Source organism: Alexandromys fortis, unplaced genomic scaffold, assembly GCF_014885135.2.
Source record: "Alexandromys fortis isolate MF-2015 unplaced genomic scaffold, M_Fortis_MF-2015_v1.1 scaffold_28, whole genome shotgun sequence".
In the NCBI taxonomy this organism is placed as follows: domain Eukaryota; kingdom Metazoa; phylum Chordata; class Mammalia; order Rodentia; family Cricetidae; genus Alexandromys; species Alexandromys fortis.
The window spans coordinates 13650431-13670799 of NW_026067901.1; the positions used below are offsets into that span (position 1 = coordinate 13650431).

Here is a 20369-nt window from a genome sequence, read left to right on the forward strand (position 1 = left end):
AGTCCCAGCCACCGTAATTGTTTGACAATCAGTTATTAAACTGCCTGGTCTGTGGTGTTTTGTTACAGCGGCCAGAGCTGACTAATACAGACTCTCAAAACCGGCAGTCATTAGAAGAAGGACGTGTAAAATCACGGTGAGATGCCACCACACACCCTTCAGAATGGCTAACACTGAAAAGACAGTATTAGGTGCTGGCAATATGCAGAGTAACCAGAACTCTTGGGCATTGCAGGTAGGAATGAAAACAGTATATTTACTTCTTAAAAACCGTTTCTCAGTATCTTACAGAATAAAACAGACAATTACTGTATGAATCAATCATGTCAGTCCTGGGGAAGTGAAAGGGATTATTATCATTATGATTTTTTTTATTTTTTTAAACATTTATTCATTTATTATGTATACAGCATTCCTTCCATGTATGTCTGCAGGTCAGAAGAGGGCACCAGAGCTCATTACAAATGGTTGTGAGCCATCATATGATTGCTGGGAATTGAACTCAGGACCTCTGGAAGAATAGCCAGTGCTCTTAACCTCTGAGCCATCTCTCCAGCCCTATCATTATGATTTAAATTTGCTATTAGACAGGACGTGGGGATGTGGAAGTGAGGACCTGGAGGGGCCAGATGGGCAAGCAGACAATGAAGAAGGAGAAAGGGAATCAAGAGCCCAGGAGGTGAGGGTGGACTCTGGCCACCATGGCTCAGGATGCTCCAGAGAGAACAAATGGGGCATAGAGGGAGGCCTTTGTGGAGGGGTTACCTGAGGTAGAGGCAGCTAGGCACCAGCTACTGTGATGATGCCCCTGCCATGGGAGAGGGCCATGTCACAGAGATAGTAAGACAGAGGAGACATCTGATGGAACCATCACTGTTAGAGCAGGCAAGGGGACAGGGGCTGGGTGGAGGGAAGAGCCTCTAGACCGCTCACACCAGAAATCAGTGCCGCAGGTCCCTCCTAGCTCCACCCACTGTCCTGGGAGGGTGTCCTGTCCTGTACGGACTCTGCTCCAAAGTCCCCCAAAAGTAAGCTGTTCCACTATACCACACCAAACCTAGAAGATCTGGAGCTGGGCAGAAAGGGGAAGTCCAGAGAGTGACAGCTGGGCTGGCCTCCCCACATCCCTGCACCCCTACGTGTTTGCAATCCTGCACCCCATGCACTGCATCTCCCCCCAATAGCTTCTCCTCCAGCCCAAATGGACCCAGCTCAGTTCCTGAAGCTGTTTCTCTCTGCAGGAGACATGAAGTCTCACAGGACATAATGCCCATGGCTCCCCAAAGATGACCAGGGACAGCCTGAACCCACGAACCAACTACAGGCTCTCTTTCCTGGGGCTCGGGGCAGAGCTCAGGACTGCAACTGCTGGGATAGTCTGGTCAAGGTCTTTTGACAAGAAACTGAATTCACTTAGCCCTCAAAGGGTTCTGGTCTTTGGGTGATGACCCTGGGCCAGGTGGGAGGTAGACAGCCAGGGACAGAGTGCACTGAGCCTCTGGCTGGGGAAAGTCAGCTTTGTGGGAGACTGGGCAGCCACTAACTGTCCAGGTATAGCCTTAGTAGACACACTGGGAGCTGTCGAGGGCTGGTCTAGCCTGGGAACCAAAGTCTTTCCACCGCAGTTAAAGGCTCACTCAGAACTCCACAGGCACCCAGAGTGCCCTCCTCAACAGAAATTCAATTCATACAGCTGTCAAAATACACTGAGCAAAGCAGAGGTGGGGCTCAGAACAGATCCCCATCCAGTGGGGTCAAAGGTATCAGCCCAGGTATACGTGTAAGTAGGACAGGTGTGGGAGGGAAGCGCGTCACCAACCCATAGTACCAAGGCTGGGATGGGAGGAGCTGGGACTTCTGGATCCTCCAGGAGTGGCAGGTCCTGAGACATGGCTTGGGGAGGCAGAGGTGACTAGTTTGGGGTACCATGGGGCGCCCTGTTGCCCTCTGCCCTCAGCCCATGCTTCTGGAATAGGCTGTAGAGTATCCTCAGTGTGCTCTTGGCATCCTTGTTCACAATATCTGTGGGCAGAGGAAGCAAGGCAGCCTGTCAGGCCAGGCCAGGGAGGACCATTTGTCCCCAAGGATGAAGGAGGGTCCCTTTTCTTGTTTGAGCTTTCCCTGCATCCTTGTTCCCTCCCCAGCGATGACTGGATGTCTGACTGCTCTGCACACTCATTTCTAGGGACTTCAGTCCCTGCCTGCAGACATGGGGGGCCACAGCACCTCTCCTAGGAAACCCCACAGTCAGTATCTCTTTATGGACCAGCAAGCAAGGGGACCCCACGAGCAATGCTTGTCCCTCGGCTGTCACAGCTGCTCTCAGTCACATTCAAGGCTGGTCATCCAGGCTCACCTTCAGGGTTGACCGGGTGGCTAAGCAGACCTTCATCCTTCAGCAGTTCCAGGGCTAGAGTGACATTGTGCACCTGCAATGATAAAGGCAACCGACGTCAGCCAATGAGACCCTAGGTCCGGGCACCAAGCCCATACTGTCACCAGTGGCATCTGTCATTGCCCATCCAAGGTTTGAATCCCTGGACCACAACAGCAGTCAGGGGACACCCAGCATCTCCTTCCATGCCCTAGAAGTGGGGAGCCCGCCCCCTCACAGAGAGGCCCTCATCAGCACACAGCCCTCAGCAGATGCCACATGCTGGACTTGCGTGATCAAGCAGACATTGCTAGCGGGAAAGACCTTCACTGAGGAGAATCCATGAGGCGGGGTGTGTGTGTGTGTTCTGGTGGAGGTGACACTCTGCATGGGAGTCTGTCAAGGGAGGGGACTTTGTCTCAGATGGAAAACAGGGCTTGTATGTGCTAGAGCCCCCTTAGAAGGTGGTAAGCCACCCTTTTTGCTTGGCAGGCCATCAGAGGAGTAGGACCATGCAAAATCAGAACACTGGGATGATGGGTCACTGACCCACAGCTCCACAGGGCTAGCGACCCTCAGCATGGTCCAGACCAAGATTAAGAAGTCTGAGCAAACACAGACCAAAGCACATGGCTCAGGCCTGCCTCTGTGTTCCCAAGTCCCTCCCCACGAACATCCTGGGAAGGGGGACTCCCCATTGCTGACACGTTCTTATCGAAAGCGCTGCTTGCCGGCTACCCAGGAAGGAAATATCAGGAAGAGGAACTCCAACTCCCTGATCTGCATCTCCAAATCCCAGCTTGAATGCCCTTGACAAGACGGCCTCTCCCCAGAAAGGCTCAGGATGTCAAGGAAGAAGCGACTGTGGCCAGATGGTTTTGGAAACTACTGGGTCCTTCACTATAGGACCTCTAGGAACCTTGAACACACCGGTGTAGGTCAAGCTTCCAGGGTATTTATATTTTTCCCTGAGTTAACTGACCACAGACTCCATTTGCCACAGCACCTCGTGTGGACAATTTTGGGGACTGCTTTGTTCATATACTCTTGGGTATTGGCTTCAGGGCCTCCCACACATGCTCTACCACTGAGCCATATCTCTATGCCTAGATCTACTTCTTATTTTGAGGCAGGGTCTCACTAAACTGTTCAGGCTGGCTTTGACCTCACTCTGTAGCCCAGGCTGGCCTCAAACTCTTGATCCTTTTGCCCCAGCCCCTCCAACAGTTGGGGTTCAAGCATGCACCAACCATGAGGACGCCTCCACTCCAGTTTCTTCCACTGGCCCCTCCTCTCTTGGGCCCTGAGCTAAGCAGCTGCCCTATTTCCCTCACTTATTCCAACTCGAGTTGCAAAGCAGGTTCTGATGTCCTGGGGTTGAGAGCTGACTGTGCTGGGAATATGGGAAGCCTATGCGGCTGCCCTAGCCTGTAACTGCCCTTATCTTATTTTTACATTTATCATCTGATGGAGGAGAGTGTGTGTCGCAGCATGCGCGTGGGGATCAGAGGACAGCTTGCAGGAGTCAAGTTCTCTCCTTCCACCACGTGGGTTCTGGGGATCAAACTCGGGTCATCAGGCTTGGCAGCAAGCACACTTTAGCCACTGAGTCATCTGGCCGGCCCATCGCTCTCATATTTTTAAAAAGTTTTGTTGCCCATCAACTGTGAGCCTGCCATACGCAAGGCCCAGAATGGGGACGGCACCTGCTCTCAGGAGTCCATGCTGGAGGGCGTGTACACGCGACTCAGAGAACACCAGCCTGCCCTTAGCACCCTTCCTCCACGAAGCGCGTGAACCAATGATCTGGTCAGACTCCTGAGAGGCACGCTTAACTCTCCCTAGCCTGTCTTTTGCTTCTGAGCCCTCTGAGATGATGAAGAGAAAGCTCCGTGCTCTATAGAGCCAAGAAAGGCCGGGACCCAGGAGATGCGTTTCCATCTTCCTGAGAGATAATTGAATGTGGGAGGAAGTCAGAGCTTCCTTGTTCTGGTGCTTTGATTTCTGCAAAGCAAATGATCGCCTCTCCTCTCTCTCTCTCTCTCTCTCTCTCTCTCTCTCTCTCTCTCTCTCTCTCTCTCTCTCTTTCTCTCCAGAAATGAGCGGTGGCGCCCGTGCATCCATGCTGCAATCATGACCACCTGAGAATGAAACTGTAGTACTGGGAGGTCACTCCATAAGAGAATCACCTGGGGCTCCAGCTTCCAGCTAAGAACCTGTGAGCATCATCAGCCATGTTCCCGAGCTGAGTCTCCTCTACAAACCCCAAAATCCCCTCTTGAGCTCTGAGCTAATGCCCTGCTTCTGCATCTATTCCCTCAAATAGGATCTAATGACGGGATCATGAATGCTAGACCTCTGCCCACTATCCTGGGCTGGTTTGGAGCATGTGTAGTAGCAAGCACAGGCCTTGGGTCCCAAAAAGCCTGGTTGCTGAATGACGTGGACATTGGTCCACATTGCTGAGCCTGGGTTCTACCTCCCTCCAAAGACTCTTCTCATGATTCATTCCTGAAATCTCACTTGATGGATGCAGGTTTGTCCCACACTGTGAGCCTCCCATTGGCTCACCCTGCTCCTAAGAAGGGTGCCAGGGTGAATGGATAAATAGGTACACAGGCATTGGATGAGGGGATGGGTGGATAGGTAGGTGGATGGTGTCAATTGATGAGTGGGTGGAAGAGTGGATGGATGGATGGATGGATGGATGGATGGATGGATGGATGGGTGGATGGATGGATGGGTGGATGGATGGATGGGTGGTGGATAAACAGGCACATAGGTGTTGGATTTGGGGATGGGTACATTAATCGGTGGGCGGATAGGTGGATGAATGGGTGAAAAGATGGATGGGTAAACGGGCGTACGAACAAACTTCTCTTCCACCTTCCTCATGGCTTGCAATTGAATAGACTGTCAGGCCAATGCTGTAAATCTGTCCACCACCACCCCAAAAAGCCATGGAGGGAGACCTTGGCAGCTTACCATTTCCGTGGGAGAGCTGGGAGTGAGATAGAATTCTTTCAGATGCAAGAAGAAGCCTTCCAGCTGTCCGATCAGCAGCAGGAGGATGACGCCGTCTGCAAACTATGGTGTTGCATGTCAGTCCTAGCCATCCCCACGGCACGCTATGAACACCTGGTTCCCAGCTGGACACTCTGTCGGGTGGAGCCTAACTATAGGAAGTCGATTACTGGGGGCGGGTCCCTGGCTCCTTCCTACTGGATTCTCACCATGATGTATACAGCTGTCCTCTACCGGATACTCCTGTCCCCATCATATTCTGCCCCAGCATGTGGAGTCAAACAAAGAGACCAAGCCCGAACCTGTGAGCAAAATGAACCCTTCCTCTCTTCATCCCAGGCATTTTTTCACAGTGACATAAAAGGAACTAACACCCTAAAGAAAGGAACCAGGGCTCCTGTGCGGCAGAGGCTGACCTTGCAGAGTTCCATGCTGTGTGCGCTGAAAGAAGTTGCACCACCTCTCTGAGCCTTACATCTCTTCTGAGAAGTGGAGATGCCATCCCCAGCTTCATGGGGTTGTCAAATAGCAGCATGAAGCAGTTTTGGGCTTTCTGGCTTTTAGTATGCATTCAATTAGAAGAGCTGTTTCTAAACTTACTATGGAATAGTCTCATGTTCTCTCCCTCTGTGTATGTGTGTGTGTGTGTGTGTGTTCATGTATGTGCAGGGTGTGCATATGTGTGAATACCCATGCACATATATGTATGTGCATATAGATTCCTAAGGACAACCTAGGACATTTATTATTGCTTAGGAACAGTCTACCTATTTGGGAGAGGGAGGAGACAATCTCTCACTGGCCTGGAACTCACCAAGTAAGTAGGATATCTGGCCAGCAAGCCCCAGGGATCCACCTGTCACTGCCTCTCTAGTACTGGGTTTAACTATGTGTGCCAGGACCTGAAGACATGGCTCAGCAGTCAAGACCACTCTCTGCTCTTACACAGAACCAGGCTTTGGCTCCCAGCACCCACACAGCAGCTCACAACCATCTGTAACTCCAACCCCAGTGAGTCCCACACCTTCTTCTGGCCTCTGCAGTAATCAGACACACATGTGTCATGCATACACAGCTGCAGGCAAGCGCTTACACCTATGAAAACAGAAATGTGTGCCACCACACCCCAGATTCTGACCTGCCAGGGAAGTGCTTCGCCAGCTGAGCTGCCCCGATCACATCCACTTTTAAATGACAAGTTATTCCATGAGCTAGAGAGAGCTGTGTGCAAACAGAGTTTGTATAAAATTCCCCCATCAGGCTAGGCAGAGAGGGGCACACGGGCCCATTAATATTTCTCTCTGTTCTGTCTGCATGGGCTGAGATAACGCTGCCGTGAGCATGCCATATGCTAATGTAACCCTTCTGAATCTCCTCAAAGATACAAAGCCCAGGATGGGATGCTGCAGAGAGGCGCCGCTCTGGCTTTAATGGAATTTCCCCCCATTAAGTCTGTTCGGATGCTATTAGTTTGGGCGTGGAAGCTTCACTACTGCTATCCTCAAAACGTAGCTGGGAAAACCTAACTCTGAGTCTATTTCTACCATCCCGACATGTCTAGATGTCACCTTTGCTCACCCACTCCCGCCTGACCAAAGGAGGGAAGCATGAGGAAAGTGAGTAAACCAGGGATCCCAGCCTATGTCTCCCAGAGAAAATGCAGTCAGAGATGAGTGTGTTGCTTGGTGGGGGAGGGGTAGCAACAATGAGTCAAGCAACAGATACTAAATGACACTAAATAGCAATGCTCCCCGACTCACAATTCCAAGAGGTGGACTTGTTCCCCTTTTATAAAGCAAGGACCCTAAGGTTCCGAGAAGTCCAAAACTCACCCAAGGTCACACAGGACAGCCATATGGAAGTGTCCTCAGAGTCCAGGGGCACAAAGTGCAGGCACGGGAAGGAAACACACATGCATGTGGCCCTTAAGTCTGTGTTTCCACCTCACTATGTTGCCACAGCGCTCACAAAGCTCACATGACCACCCACCATGCACAGTGGCTATGAGCATATACTTGAGCCCTGACTGCCTTGGTCCAAAACCTAGGACCACCCCTTAATCACTGTGTGGCCTTAGATAAGTTACCTAACCTCTCTGTGTCTTAAAAGTCTCATCTATTGAATGGGGTTTCATCAGTTCTCACATGGGGTGGTGGGTATTGCAGAGATGATGGCTGAGAGAACTTTGCTCCAGGCCAAACAGGTACGAAGAACTTTCCTGTTTGGCCCCAAATTCAGGAATATGTGGCCTGGCCCACCCTAGAGAACAACCACCCACTTGTCCCTGAGAAGATAGCAGCTGTGACCCGGTTTTGCATAAGTCTTGAGACATTGCTGATACCCACAGTCTATGGAAGCCTGTCCGGTGTTCACCAGAGTCCATCACTACCCGGTAGGGCCCAGGCAGTGTCTGATCTCTGCATTCCTGTCCCCTTGTGTTGTTGGAACACTAGAGAGACAGACTCTCGGTGGAAGGCATGGTTAGGTGAGGCACTTTGGATCTGCAGGCTTCTGCTCCCACCTTAGAGTAATTGAGTTTGTGTCCTAGGACCCTAGTTTAGTCCAGGGCTAAGCCCTGGGGACTCAGGACAGAGCCCACTGAAGATAGTGCCGAGTCTGTTTCTTCAACCACTCAGAAAAGGACCCGTCATGCTACATCTGAATAAACATGATCACAAGGGAGCCCCCTCACTCTGGCTTTAGCACGCCCTAGGAGTCATTCTGATACATAAGTAAGAACAAAGCCAGCAGTAGAGATGGCCCAGCCTTCACAGCTTCCCACAGGTGCCCAGCCCAGAGGCCCCAGGAGCTGGCTCCCTATGGCAATACTGCCTGTCAGCAGGACACCCTATTAGAGAGGGCCCTGAGATCTCTGAAGGTGACGCCTCACTTCTAGTCACACAGTAAGTTTCTGGTGCCCAGGAGCTCTCGTCCCTTCATGGGGACCCCAGAAGTGTCCCTACCTGGGTGTCCAGACTCTGCACAGATAGGCCCAGGCGCTCCAACTTCTGGTTGACAAAGCTCACAATGGCCTAAGAGAGAGGAGCAAGGACCTCAAGACCACTCAGGGACCCTCATGCCACCTTCCAGCCGGGAGTGACAGAAAGCCTTCCCTTCTATCACCCAGCACCCAACTAACGTGGAGTGAGACCAGAGTCCTCCCCATCACCCCGAGACACAGGCAGGTGGGTGGTGGGTGTGGGAAGCCTTGATCTCCCCTACCTCTTTGACGGCGTGCACTTTCTCCGGAGCCAATTTAAATAATTCATCAAAGGCGTCCTCTGCAGACCAGAGCGATAAACAGCTCGTTATGATGCTGTTATCTTTGCGCCAAACAGAACATTTTCATGCAAAAGTTTCTCGAAAAAAAAAAAAAACAGTCCCACGGGAGCTAGAGCTTGATCTTCGGGTTCCTGAATGAAACAGGCCTGGGTCTGGGACATATGGCTCCCTGGCTGAGAAGGAAATGGGGGGGGTTCCCTCTCTGCACCTTGATTTCCTCATCTCAAACACCTGGTGAATGATGTCAGGCATTTTAGAGATCAATATGGGGGTTGGGCATCCCTTGGTAACTTCAGGGGGGATAAGCGGGTGGTAGGTGGGGGATGACTGGGTAGATATATGGGTGAATGGATAAATGGATGTGTGTGAGCGTGTGTATGAATGACAGATGGATATATATATATATATATATATATATATATATATATATATGAATGAGGGTTGTTTGTGTGTGTGATGGTGGATATATGTGCATTTATGAAAGAATGGATGGGTAAATGGTTGGATAGATAAATAGCCAGATGTATGTATGTATAGATAGATGAATGGATGAATGGTTAGATAGATAGATGGTTAAGTGGATGCTCAATGGATGGATGGACAATGGGGGATGGATGAATGGATGGATAAATATATAAATGGATGGGTATATAGATAAATGGATGGATGATTGTATAGGTGTATAAATGGATGGGTGGACAGTGGATGCTCAGTGGATGGATGGATGGATGGATGGATGGGATAGATGAATGGATATATAAATGAATGGACGTATAGATGGGTGAATAGATGATTGTACAGGTATATAGATGGATGGATGGATGGATGGATGGATGGATGGATGGATGGATGATAGGAAGATGGAGTGGGTGGGTAGATAGATGGATAACTGAAAGAAGGAATAAATTGGTGAATGGTTAGCTCATCCAACTATGGAACAGGTAAGTGAAAGAAGTAACAGGAGGTCAGCGCACTGACTAGTGAACTGCTTGTCACCTTAGCAACAGCCATGTTTGCACACGTACCACTGATAGTGCCCCATGTGCTAAGCACACCCACCAGCTAATGAAGCAGGTTCCAGATGAGGGAACTGAGGCACAGACTATGTGTTAATGAGTGACGGAGTTAGCGGCACTCAGCATCAGCACCCTTCTGCCCTCATGGTGTGGACTGTGGGTCTCTCCCCATGAGAACAGTGCTAAGAAAACCAGCTAAAGGCCAGGCAGACAGAAGTAAGGACAAATTCGTGGACAAATCCTACCACGGGAGAGTAAGAGACAAGAGAGGAAACGGTTAACCCCTCCATCACAGTTGCTTTGACCCCATCAGAAGGGAAAATTTTTCCTTCAGTTACTGAGTTACTTACGTGAAGGCTGGTCCTTGCGTGAGCTGGAGGAGAAATTGCAGGAGGCAGGAAAGCAATCAAAGAGTTAGCAAAAAGTCTGCAGCTCCCTTCATCACCTAATCTAACAAGCTTGGTGCCAGCAGGTGGCGAGGAGATAGGCTCATTTTCCTGGGCAATCAAGGCAGGGGAGGTGCGGAGACCCCGCTAGCGGAGAGCAAGGCTAAGAGGCTGGCAGCCTTGTCCTGCACGCACACATCTCAGGACACTTGGATACTGTGGGGCTGAGGATGTCGGGCTGGGGGGGGTGTCTCTGCAGCCTGTTGGGGGCTGAGAAGCAGCAGTTACAAAGAGAGTCTCCCTGCCCAGCACCCCCTATACCTCCTACCCGGCCAAAGCCCGGCCCACCCTCACCGGCGTCCTGTGAGCTGCTCCACCAGCTTGTCAGATTTCAGGCCGGTCTTAGTGCTCTACAGCAGAGAAAGGGGAAGAAATGGTGTCACTCAGAGAACCCCAGAACCAAATGCACAGGGCCAAAGCCGTGTAAGAGAACCTAGTGTACTCTGCATCGCCCCCATCTCAGGACGCTACCATGGGCCAGTTTCCTTGTCCACTTTCCCTGTGATTATTGAACCCAATAAGATAGATAGTACTACAGATGCCTCATTCCAAAGATACCCTGGTGAGGTGTGTGTGTGTGTGTGTATGAATGTGTTTTGTGAATGAACACACAAATAAATGGACACCTCTGATTTTTTTCCTATTTTTTAGTGTGTTTGTATGTGTGTGTGCGCACATGTGTATGTGGGAGTATACACATACCATATTGGACATATGAAGGTCACAGACAAGCTTCTACCATGTGGGTCTCAGGGACTGAACTCGGGTTGTCAGACTTGACAACAAACACCTTTACCTGCTAAGTTATCTTACCATCCTTACCTGATTTATGTAAGTTTGTAACTGCTCAATAGTAAACTTTAAACAAAGACTTGGAAAAGGTGGGAATGGGTTTGACAAGGCCCAGCTGGAGACAACTAGTTCTGTAAGGCAAGTAGAAGGAACATACACACACACACACACACACACGCATGCATGCATGCTTGTACAAACACACACACACACACACACACACACACACACACACACACACATACCATATAGCACAAGCTAACACTGCCAGAGAGCAAAGGTTTCTCCAAAGAGGAGACAGGATGTGGTCATGGGAGACAAATGAAAGACATGATACTGGAGATGGCCGTGGAGAGATGGCTACCTGTGACTCAGGAAATACGGTGACACCAGCTGACCTCCCCATCAGCATACCCATCCCCGCCTCTGCTAGGCAGAGCTGGCTGCTGAGAGCAGTACTGACTGGCCAGGGCCCCCCTCCTACCCTCCTTGTCTCTACCAGCCCAGCCCCTGACTGCTGTCCTGATGTGATGTTCCTCATAGGCCCCTGGAGTCACTCCCCAGGCAACGACCCCCTGTAGATGCGGTGGCATTGAGCAACATGCTCAGATGACCTGCGCCATTTCACAAGTACCTCAATGTGGATGACTTCCACCTGGACATTGTCTGGGAGGGGCAGGTCCGGCTGGAAGCGTTTGGCCAGGGCCACCAGGAGATGCAAGGTGGCCAGCAGGTCCTTATTGAAGATGGCTAAAAAGGGAAAGACAAAGTCAGAGCTGAGGGGCCATCAAAACCTAAAGACATTCTCAGAACTGTCCTGTGCAGACTACTGAGGTCAGTATATCTCTCTCTGTCTCTGTCTTTCTCTCTCTGTCTGTCTCTGTCCCTGTTTCTCTGTCTCCGTGTGTGTGTCTGTCTGTCTGTCTCTCTCTGTTGCTGTCTCTCTATCTCTCTGTCTGTCTCTGTCTCTGTTTCTCTGTCTCTGTGTGTGTGTCTGTCTATCTGTCTCTCTGTTTACCAAACTATTCTGGGAAGCATGCACACACAGCACACTCATTTGCTAACAGGCAGAAAATTAATGTAGTTGGACTGTGAGTACCACTGGACCAGGCTGAGAAGTGTGGTGTGTTCTTAGACTCAGCAGTGGTTATGTTGCCGGGAAGGAATTCTCCTTGGGCAGTACTGGCCGCAGCCGTACACCTAGGGCCGTGTGTGTAGGTCAGTTTCTCTCTCACCAGACACCTGACTTTGTGTCCAGCTTGTGCTCACACTATGGGCTGCCTAAGGCCTCTGTGTCCTTCCCTTCCCCTGACGGTTCTTGGGTCGATGAGTGTGTTGATCATCAAGTGAGCAGCCAGCGCAGATGGTCCCACCTCCCCTCCCAGGTACCAGCCAGGCTCAGCCCCACGTACTCTCCACGCTCCACTTGACCTGTTGCTCTTCAACCTGCAGACTCTGGTTGGCGGCCTCCAAGACGACCCCTAGCTTGCGCCTCTGGCTGGCTGAGGTCAGAGAGATTTCCTCCACTTCCAGTTTGAGGGCTGCCAGCTTCTCTAAAGCAAAAGAGCAGTAAGGACCAGGAAGCACTGAGCAGCTGTTATGGGGACTCTGCCATAAGGATAATGCCATCCTGTTGGAGTATAAGGATCTGTAGGATATATACAGTTGATGCCGAGCCCTAGGCAACCCCCAGAACCCTCAACCAAACATACTCATTATCCAAAGATCCCCATTCATATGGGAAATGGAGCATGTATGTGAGCTGGTTGCAATCCTTTGTGCCATCCCTCTGGCCCACCTGCCCATACCTTGGTCTCTGCACTGCTGTGGCCATGCCATTCCCACAGGGCAGCACCCTGCTTTTTGCATGGAGACCTGGGCATGTCGTTCTGTGTCTAAGAGCCTTGGTCTCACCCATAGCCAGAGAGAGGGACAGCAGGGAACTGTGCAGAGAGCTGACAGAGCCTGCTCTCTGAGAAGTACCCAGAAGCCTCAGCAGAGGCTGGAGGATCACTCTGGAGCCCGTATGCCAAGCTCTGCAGAGTAGAGCCTTGAGGAGGCCCTGAGAATATGGATCTGGGCCCTACCACTTCCAGGACCCGCTTCATTGCACAAGACATCTGCAGACCAGACACCAACCAGAGGCAGGCACTTGGCCTGACATTGGACATCACTTCCACGCACAATGGAACTCACCAGGCAGACCCACCCCTGCCTCTGTCTCTAGAATGCCCTGCCCAGGGTAGCCTGGGTCCTTCCAGCAGCACAGAGCACTCTGAGGTCAGGGACAGTTGATATCCCAGCTTCTTAATTATCAGACATGCCAGGTGGTAGTGGCACACACTTTTAACCCCAGCACTCAGGAGGCAGAGACAGGCAGATCTCTGTGAGTTCTAGGCCAGCCTGGTCTACAGAGGAAGTTCCAGGACAGGCTCCAAAGCTACAGAGAAACCCTGTCTCAAAAAAAGAAATTATCAGACACTTCCTAAATGCTGGATATGCCACAGTGTGGCAGAAGAGCAGCATTCCAGACATTAGACACCGGGTGGAACCATAGCTCTGTCCTGCCATGCCCAGGAGTGGGCAGGGTCTCCACCTCAGCAGCTCTGCAATCTGGAAAGTCATAGAAGGGTCCCTTCTCCTGGAGCTGTGGTGGAGACTGAGGCAGGAAGCCACTTGAGGGGTCGTGGGGGGTGCACTTGACTCCAAAGCCCCAGGAGCAGCTGCTTAGGAAGCACAGGTGGGGATGAGGTGGGGCCTGGGCCTCTGCTTACGGAACAGGTGGTGCAAAATGAGTCCGTCAAACATGTCCTCCTCCAGGCTGCGGACCACGATGTGCTCCGGGAGGAGCGTGGCATTGATCCACTCCATCAGCACCTACCAGGCACAAGGGGACAGCTGACGGGGTAGGAGTCGCCTGGCCAGGCTGTCATTTCAGGCTAGAGTGAGTTCTTCTACCCACCAACTCTTCAAGGCCTGGCCACGTGGAACCTCTTCCAGAAGGTTCTCCCTGATCTCCCCGGCCATGTGGAGTCTGCTCTGAGCTCCCAAAGACGCTCCTCCCAAGATCTCCCAGACACCTGCCTGAACCCTGAGGGGCTGTCATCCTGGTGCGTGGGGTTTTAGTACCTAGGAGGTGCCATCGCTGTAGCAAACACCTAAACCTGGACACATGGCTTTGGAATTGGGTTATGGCAACAGCTGGCAATGGGTACTCGGTTACAAAGCCTAGACTGCCTCCACGAGTGGTTTGTAGAAACATGGAGGTGATTCCGGTGATGTCTCAGGAGGAAAGTAGGGGGTGTGATGTTGGAAGAGAGGAAGGCAGTATCGGGGTGCGGTATGCACAGGGTTGTGGTGTCTATAAGTCAGGACCACCAAGCCTGGCTCCAGAGACCTCAGGGCTGGCCATGATGGTGTACCTTCTGCAGTTCTTCAAACTTGGGGTCCCTCCGGGAACTGGGGGACAGGTATTTCTTCTTTCCTCCTGGAAGCAGAAGAGGGTATGACATGCGTGAGGACCCTGGGCAGATATCTCCCTGCAGGTCATCCCCTGAACCCAGGCCCTGGGGGAGCTCTAGCCCCGCCTCTCACCCACACTTCCTCAGGAGCACTGGGGGTGCACACCGAGACTCAGAGGTCACCCCTTACCCTGAAGGTCATGAGTAGATATGTAGCATCTTTTACCTATACCTGCCTAGGAAGAAGGCATAGCCCAAAGGGGCAAAGGACATGTCAGACTGAGGTGGGCATCACCTATGCTGCCAAGTAGCCCTGGGCAGGCTGTAGCACCAAGGTCCCCTATGCCCTTGCTGGCTTGGTCACTCCCTTCCATAAGGCTTTGGTCAGCAAGGTCTCCTCTGCATTTTAAATTCTTAGAACCCACAAAGCATCAGGCCCAGAGGGGCTTTGTAGGTCAGCTGGCCTCGATGCATATGAAGAAACTGAGTCAGCACATGGGGCTGACTTGCCCAACCTCATAAAATATAACCCGCCATGTGATCCACCTGCCATGTGACCCACCTGCCGTGTGACCCACCTGCCGTGTGACCCACCTAGATGCTAGAGCTCCCAAAGCCTTGGAGTGTACCCACCAGCCCTGACGGGAGAACAAATAGAACATTGCACTCATGTCTTGGGGTCAGCTACTGATAGCATAAGTGGATTAGTGAGTGAATACGGAGGGGAAGGGAGGAAGAACGAGTGAGGGATGGAGGGAGGCAGGGATGGAGAGAAGGAGGGAGGGATAACATGTGATTGGATGGAAGAAAGGATGGCGGTTTATGGAGTGGACAGATGAATAGAGGGCGGGTGACAGACTGACAGACAGATGGCCACATGAGCAGTCCCCAGGGACAGTCTGCTCAGTCTAGTGACCTGGTCACACACGCTCTCCCTCCCCTGACTCAACAACCCTTGTCCCTCCAGGACCAGCACCTCGTGGGAGCTCCTCCTCTGTGGGTGGATCCACCTCCTTCGGGAGCTGCAGCAGGTTGTAAAGGGGCTCTGACTCCATCTTCTCCCTTGTCTTCCCTGGAGGAGACAGGTGACAAAGTGCATCACTGTCCCCAAGGCCCAGACTCACCACATGCTCATTCAGACTGGGAGAGATGGAGGATGGGAGGGCGACTCCGACCAGACAAGACACAAAGAGTCAAGCAAGGGTGAGGGGAGGGGTCTGGTGTGGAGACATCTGAAGCCAAGCCTTGCAGGAGATGGTGCCAAGCTGTGACGATTAATAGATTGATCGTGATTGTCACCGTGGCAGGATCTAGACTCACCTGACAGATAAGCAAGGCTCTGGGCATACCTAGATTCCCTCAGTGTAAGGAGAGCGCCATCCCACGCATGGGTCCTAGGCTGAATGAAAGAGGAAAAAATGAACTGGACGTCACATTTTGACCAGCTGCCTCGTGCCCCCGCTACTACGACTTCCCATCACAAGGGGCTATCCCTTCAAATTACGAGCTAAAGAAGCCCCTCCTTCCTTAAGTTCCTTTTGTCGGGATGTTGAGTAATTAATACACAGTCTGGGGGCAAGGCATGGGCAAAGACCTTATGAGGAAGTGGGTTCCTTTTCAGCCGGGCACACAGAAGCCTGCCCCCCACTTCTGGCCAGGAGGCCCAGCCCTCTCTCGGCAGCCAGTACGGAAACCCAGCACCCACAGATCCTCAGACAAGTGTGGGAGGAGAACTCTGGGTCAATCTTTATCAAGATGAACACCCGCCAGTGGGGTAGAGTGACTATCCATCCCTTCAGGGCCCCTGAATCCCAGACCAGACTCCCTCAGCTGTGAATGGGGTGGACCAGGCCATAGGCCAAAGCCACCCAGACCTGTTCCCCATTCTATGCTGGCTTGGCTTGCAGGGGGAGACTGGCCCATCTGGTCTCTAGTTCTGAATGAGGCTTTCTCAGATGGGCTTGGCATCCTGTCTTGGGGTGTGGTCTCTTGGGGCTTTTGCTCATAAAGCACAGAGCACATGCTCCTTATGAAAAACAAGCGTTTCCCAACCCCTCAGACTCGCAAGAGGCAGTGTCAGGCCCGAGACCAGCAATGCCTTCATTCCCAGCCTCATGATGGGCAGTGTCAGGCCCAAGACAAGCAATGTTCCCCACCCCCAACCTCGTGATGGGCAGTTTCAGGCCTGTCTCCCACCCCCTGCCTCATGATGGGCAGTGTTAGCCCAAGACAGGCAATGCCCCCACTCCCAGCCTTGTGATAGGCAGTTTTAGACCTGCTTCCCACCCCCAGCCTCGTGATGGGCAACAGAGAGGATCAGACTCAGAAGCTAATGGCCCCCTTCTGGTTCCCTAACCTACTTCTACTTCTTTTGCTCACTTCCTCTCTGAAAGTTTCCCTTGTGGCATGGCCACCTTTGACGCTCCTCTTCGGTACCTCATTCAGTCTCTGTATCTGCCCCATATTCCCAGGACCGCTCAGATGTTTGAGGTCCAGGGTCAAACCAGGAAAAGCTAAAACAAGGAGCCCCAGAGTTGTGTGGAGGGAGAGGGAGGTACTGGTGGGGCCTGGGAGCCACCTTCCACAAACTGACTGCAGTCTGGGGACCTTGAGAAGCTGAGCCCCACCCTGAAGCCAGAAGCAAGAGGACAGAGCCCCTGGGAATGCGTCCCAAGCCCCATGAACTGAAGAAGAGGAGAGGTGGGTTGGAGTGGGGAGCCTGGCCCCCAACCAGCTCCTCCTGGCTCAGGCTGAGTGACTACAGGCCAGTCTGCTCCCTCTTTGGCCTGATACATCTTTACAGGAAGGGGCTGGACCCTGTGTCCAGCCAAGTACACACAGACCTGAAACTGCCCCTGCTGGCCTGTCCCAGGTGAGTCCCTTCCCTGACCCGTTTCTTCGTGGTGTGGGGAGCTCAGCTTTCCCTCATGCAATGGAGAGCTCTGAAGGACCCTGGTCCACAAAACTGCTTCAAGAGAGGTAAGTAGGGCCCTTCTGCGTAGACAGGGCTCACAACTCCTCTATAAAATGAGGTGACAGATTCAGCAACACGGCAGGATTCAGGGTTCTCCGCTGCCGCCAACAGACCCTCTCACTGTGAGGTCCCTGCTGAGATTCAGCTCTGGGTTCCTATTCATGGTGCACCTCAGCCTTTCTCCGTGAGTGTCAGTCCCTGGGCATGTAAACAGGTAGAAGATTCTAGTAGTTCAGGAATCCCCCAGGCCCAAGGTTAGATCCACTCACCAGCCACTTCTTTTCACACCAGGAAGTGAAGCCCACTAGCTCAGAGGGTGACCAGGTTCCCAAGAGACAGGTTCCGGTCCGGAGGTGGAAGGCAGGGCTTGCGCTCACTTCCTCTGCCACCCTGGTGGCTGCAGGCAGCTTCCTTCTCTGAGCTGCTAGGGAGTGAGGCAACCTAAATCCACGGAGAGATTGTCAGAGCCCCAGCTCTTGCACTGTGCCTAGTCTTCCAAGACTCCAGGGCATCTTGGGGAGTCTCTCTTATTTCCCTCCCTGCCTCTGCCTCACCATGTCTAAACAATGGGCTGTCTGAGCAGAAAAATGAGGTTAGGGCCCCCAGAGCAAACTGTGAGCTCTCCACCACTTTTGTTCCATAGTGCCCAACCTTCTCCTCTGGCTCCATCTGTGCAACCCACCCACTGAGCAGCCCCCGGGGCTGTCCACTAACTAGCTTGCTTGCTTGCTTGATTTCTTGATTGTGAGAGAGTCTAATGTAGCCCAGGCTGGCCTCAAATTTATCAAGCTGTGGTTGACCTTGAACTCCTGATTCTGCTGCCCCATCCCATTTCTTGCAAGCCTGTGTTACAGGCAGGGGCCATGTCTTAGGTTTTCTGCTACTGTGAAGAGACACCATGACCACAGCAACTTTTATAAAGAAAACACTTGGGGGGAGGGGAAGGAAGTGGGAGGAGGGGATGAGGTGGAAATTTTCAATAAAAAAAAAAAAGTTTAAAAAAAAGCTGCTTAAGGAAGGGAATAAAGAAAATGATTGATGAAAAAAAAGAAAAAAAACATTTAATTGAGTTGGTGGCTTACAAGTGAGTTCAGAGGTTTCGTCCATTACTATTCTGATGGGAAGCAAGGCAGCATGCAGACAGACATGGTGCTGGAGAAGGACCTGAGGGTTCTTGCATCTTGACTCGCAGGTAACAACAGGAAGTGGTCTTTGAGAGATACTGGGTGTGGCTTGAGTATATATGAGACCTCAAAGTCCAATCGCACAGTGACACACTCCCTCCAATAAGTCCACACCCACTCCAGCAAAGCCACACCTCCTAATAGTGCCACTCCCTTTGGGGTCATTTTCTTTCAAACCACCACAGGCCATTACACCCATCCAAGGTCTCCTAAATAAAAGCCAGTCCTCTGGTCCCAGCCAGAGTCCTGCACCCATAATCTACCTGCCACATCTCCCGGACCCTCGCATCCTCTTCTCACCCGTCCCACCCACATGACGTCACATCTTGTAAGCTTTGCTTAGCTCTTCACTCAGCTCAAACTCCTTCCCGACATGAACTTTGGTGTCTCCTCCTCTAGGAAGCCTGACACAACATTCCTGTCTAGCACAGGTGGCTTGGGCCAGCAAGCATGCTAGGTCAGCCAGTGACATTGGCTGGTGTCTGATGGCCGTCCTTCCATCGATCCAGGAGCTCTGCAGAAAGGGGCCCATCTCTCCCACTTGCTATTAAAAGCCAGTGCCTACAATAGAACCTGGCAGAAAAATGGGCACAATGAATACATTCTGATGGCTATTGTTGCTTAAAGGACTGTGCTGGTCACTTTTCTTGTTGGCAATGAAAAAATTCGTGACAGAGACTGGATACGTGGCTTGGTTGGTAGAGTGCCTGCCCAGCATGTGCGAAGTCCCGGCTTCAAGAGTACATGAGACGCTGTCTTTAAGAAAAAGAAAGAAAAATTGAAAAGAGCAACTTAGGGAAAGGGTTTTCTTTGGACTCACAGTCAAGGGGTCGAGGCAGGGGGCATGGCAACAGGACTGTGCGATCGCTGATCCCATCACATCTGCAGTCAGGAGACAGAGCTGTGAATGCTGGCTCAGCTCACACTCTGACCCAGTGGTGCCGCACCCTTCAGGGCGGGTCTTCCCTCCCCAGTGAAACCTTTCTACAAATGCCCTCACAAACAGACACACCCATAGGTGATTCCAAATCCAGTCAAGTTGGCAGTGAAAATGAGTTGTCACAGGGACCACGCGGGCTTTCTGGAAAAGAATGCCTTGGTGACAATGATGTTGGAGGTGGGAACCACCATGAAAAGGCCAGGAGGACATTGGGGACGTAATGGAGTTCCTAAAGTCCAGCTTTTAGGGTCCAGTGAAAGACACCATAATAAGCTAAAGCGGGAGGGGGGGCTGGAGAGATGGCTCAGAGGTTAAGAGCACTGCCTGCTCTTCCAAAGGTCCTGAGTTCAATTCCCAGCAACCACATGGTGGCTCGCAACCATCTGTAATGAGGTCTGGTGCCCTCTTCTGGCCTGCAGGCATACAGACAGAATGTTGTATACTAAATAAATAAATAAATAAATATTTTTTAAAAAATAAGCTAAAGCAGGGGACTAAAAACTGAGGTTGAGAAGTCCACTCCCAACAGGTTCTGTCTATCCATGTTTCTTTATTCCTCTCTGTTCCTTGTTCTCCCTGTTCCAAACATTCCCAGTCATATATGGCCTTAAAAGCAGCAATTCCCCAGCCCTAGCAGGTTCCAGGGCTGGGGTTCTTTGGCTCCATAAAAGTCAGATAAAAGTTTTCACACATACACACAGATCCATGGCTGTCAGCTCAAAGGTGGGGGTGATGAGCGCATGTCCAGTAAACTCCCTATTGGAGGAAGTTAGTTAAGAAAGAAATTAAATCATCAGGGAATTCTAGAGGGGAAGGTTAGTGTGCTACACTACATTTTTAGGCAGTTAGAAAGAGCTAAAAAGGTCTACTTTCAGT

The 20369-nt window shown here is 51.6% G+C and overlaps 1 protein-coding gene across 3 annotated transcripts; it reads right to left on the reverse strand.

Annotated features, from left to right (window-relative positions):
- Window positions 1-272: 272 nt before the first annotated feature.
- Parvg (parvin gamma) lies at window positions 273-18635 on the reverse strand. 3 transcript variants are annotated; one of them, XM_050130805.1, is made up of 15 exons: window positions 18452-18635; window positions 17639-17810; window positions 15745-15794; window positions 15372-15467; window positions 14357-14421; window positions 13709-13811; window positions 12347-12487; window positions 11569-11684; window positions 10437-10492; window positions 10047-10069; window positions 8621-8679; window positions 8362-8430; window positions 5360-5461; window positions 2357-2429; window positions 273-2022 (listed from the first exon to the last, which is right to left on the reverse strand). In XM_050130805.1, the coding sequence occupies exons 4-15, from the start codon at window positions 15448-15450 to the stop codon at window positions 1913-1915; spliced, it is 996 nt and encodes a 331-aa protein (XP_049986762.1). In that variant the 5' UTR covers window positions 15451-15467; window positions 15745-15794; window positions 17639-17810; window positions 18452-18635; the 3' UTR covers window positions 273-1912. The 3 variants fall into 3 exon arrangements, with proteins under 3 accessions (XP_049986762.1, XP_049986749.1, XP_049986757.1); XM_050130792.1 differs by having other exon boundaries at window positions 15716-15794; window positions 18452-18633; XM_050130800.1 differs by lacking the exons at window positions 17639-17810; window positions 18452-18635 and adding an exon at window positions 17239-17504 and having other exon boundaries at window positions 15716-15794.
- Between the last annotated feature and the right edge of the window lie 1734 nt (window positions 18636-20369).

Excerpts from the sequence above, each read along its gene's own strand:
- Parvg (XM_050130805.1), bottom strand. The coding sequence starts at position 15,450 with ATGGAGTCAGAGCCCCTTTACAACCTGCTGCAGCTCCCGAAGGAGGTG. Across the intron at positions 12,488-13,708 it reads CATTTTGCACCACCTGTTCC|AGAAGCTGGCAGCCCTCAAA; the intron begins GTAAGCAGAGGC and ends CTTTTGCTTTAG. Across the intron at positions 5,462-8,361 it reads TGCAGAGTCTGGACACCCAG|TTTGCAGACGGCGTCATCCT; the intron begins GTAGGGACACTT and ends GCAACACCATAG.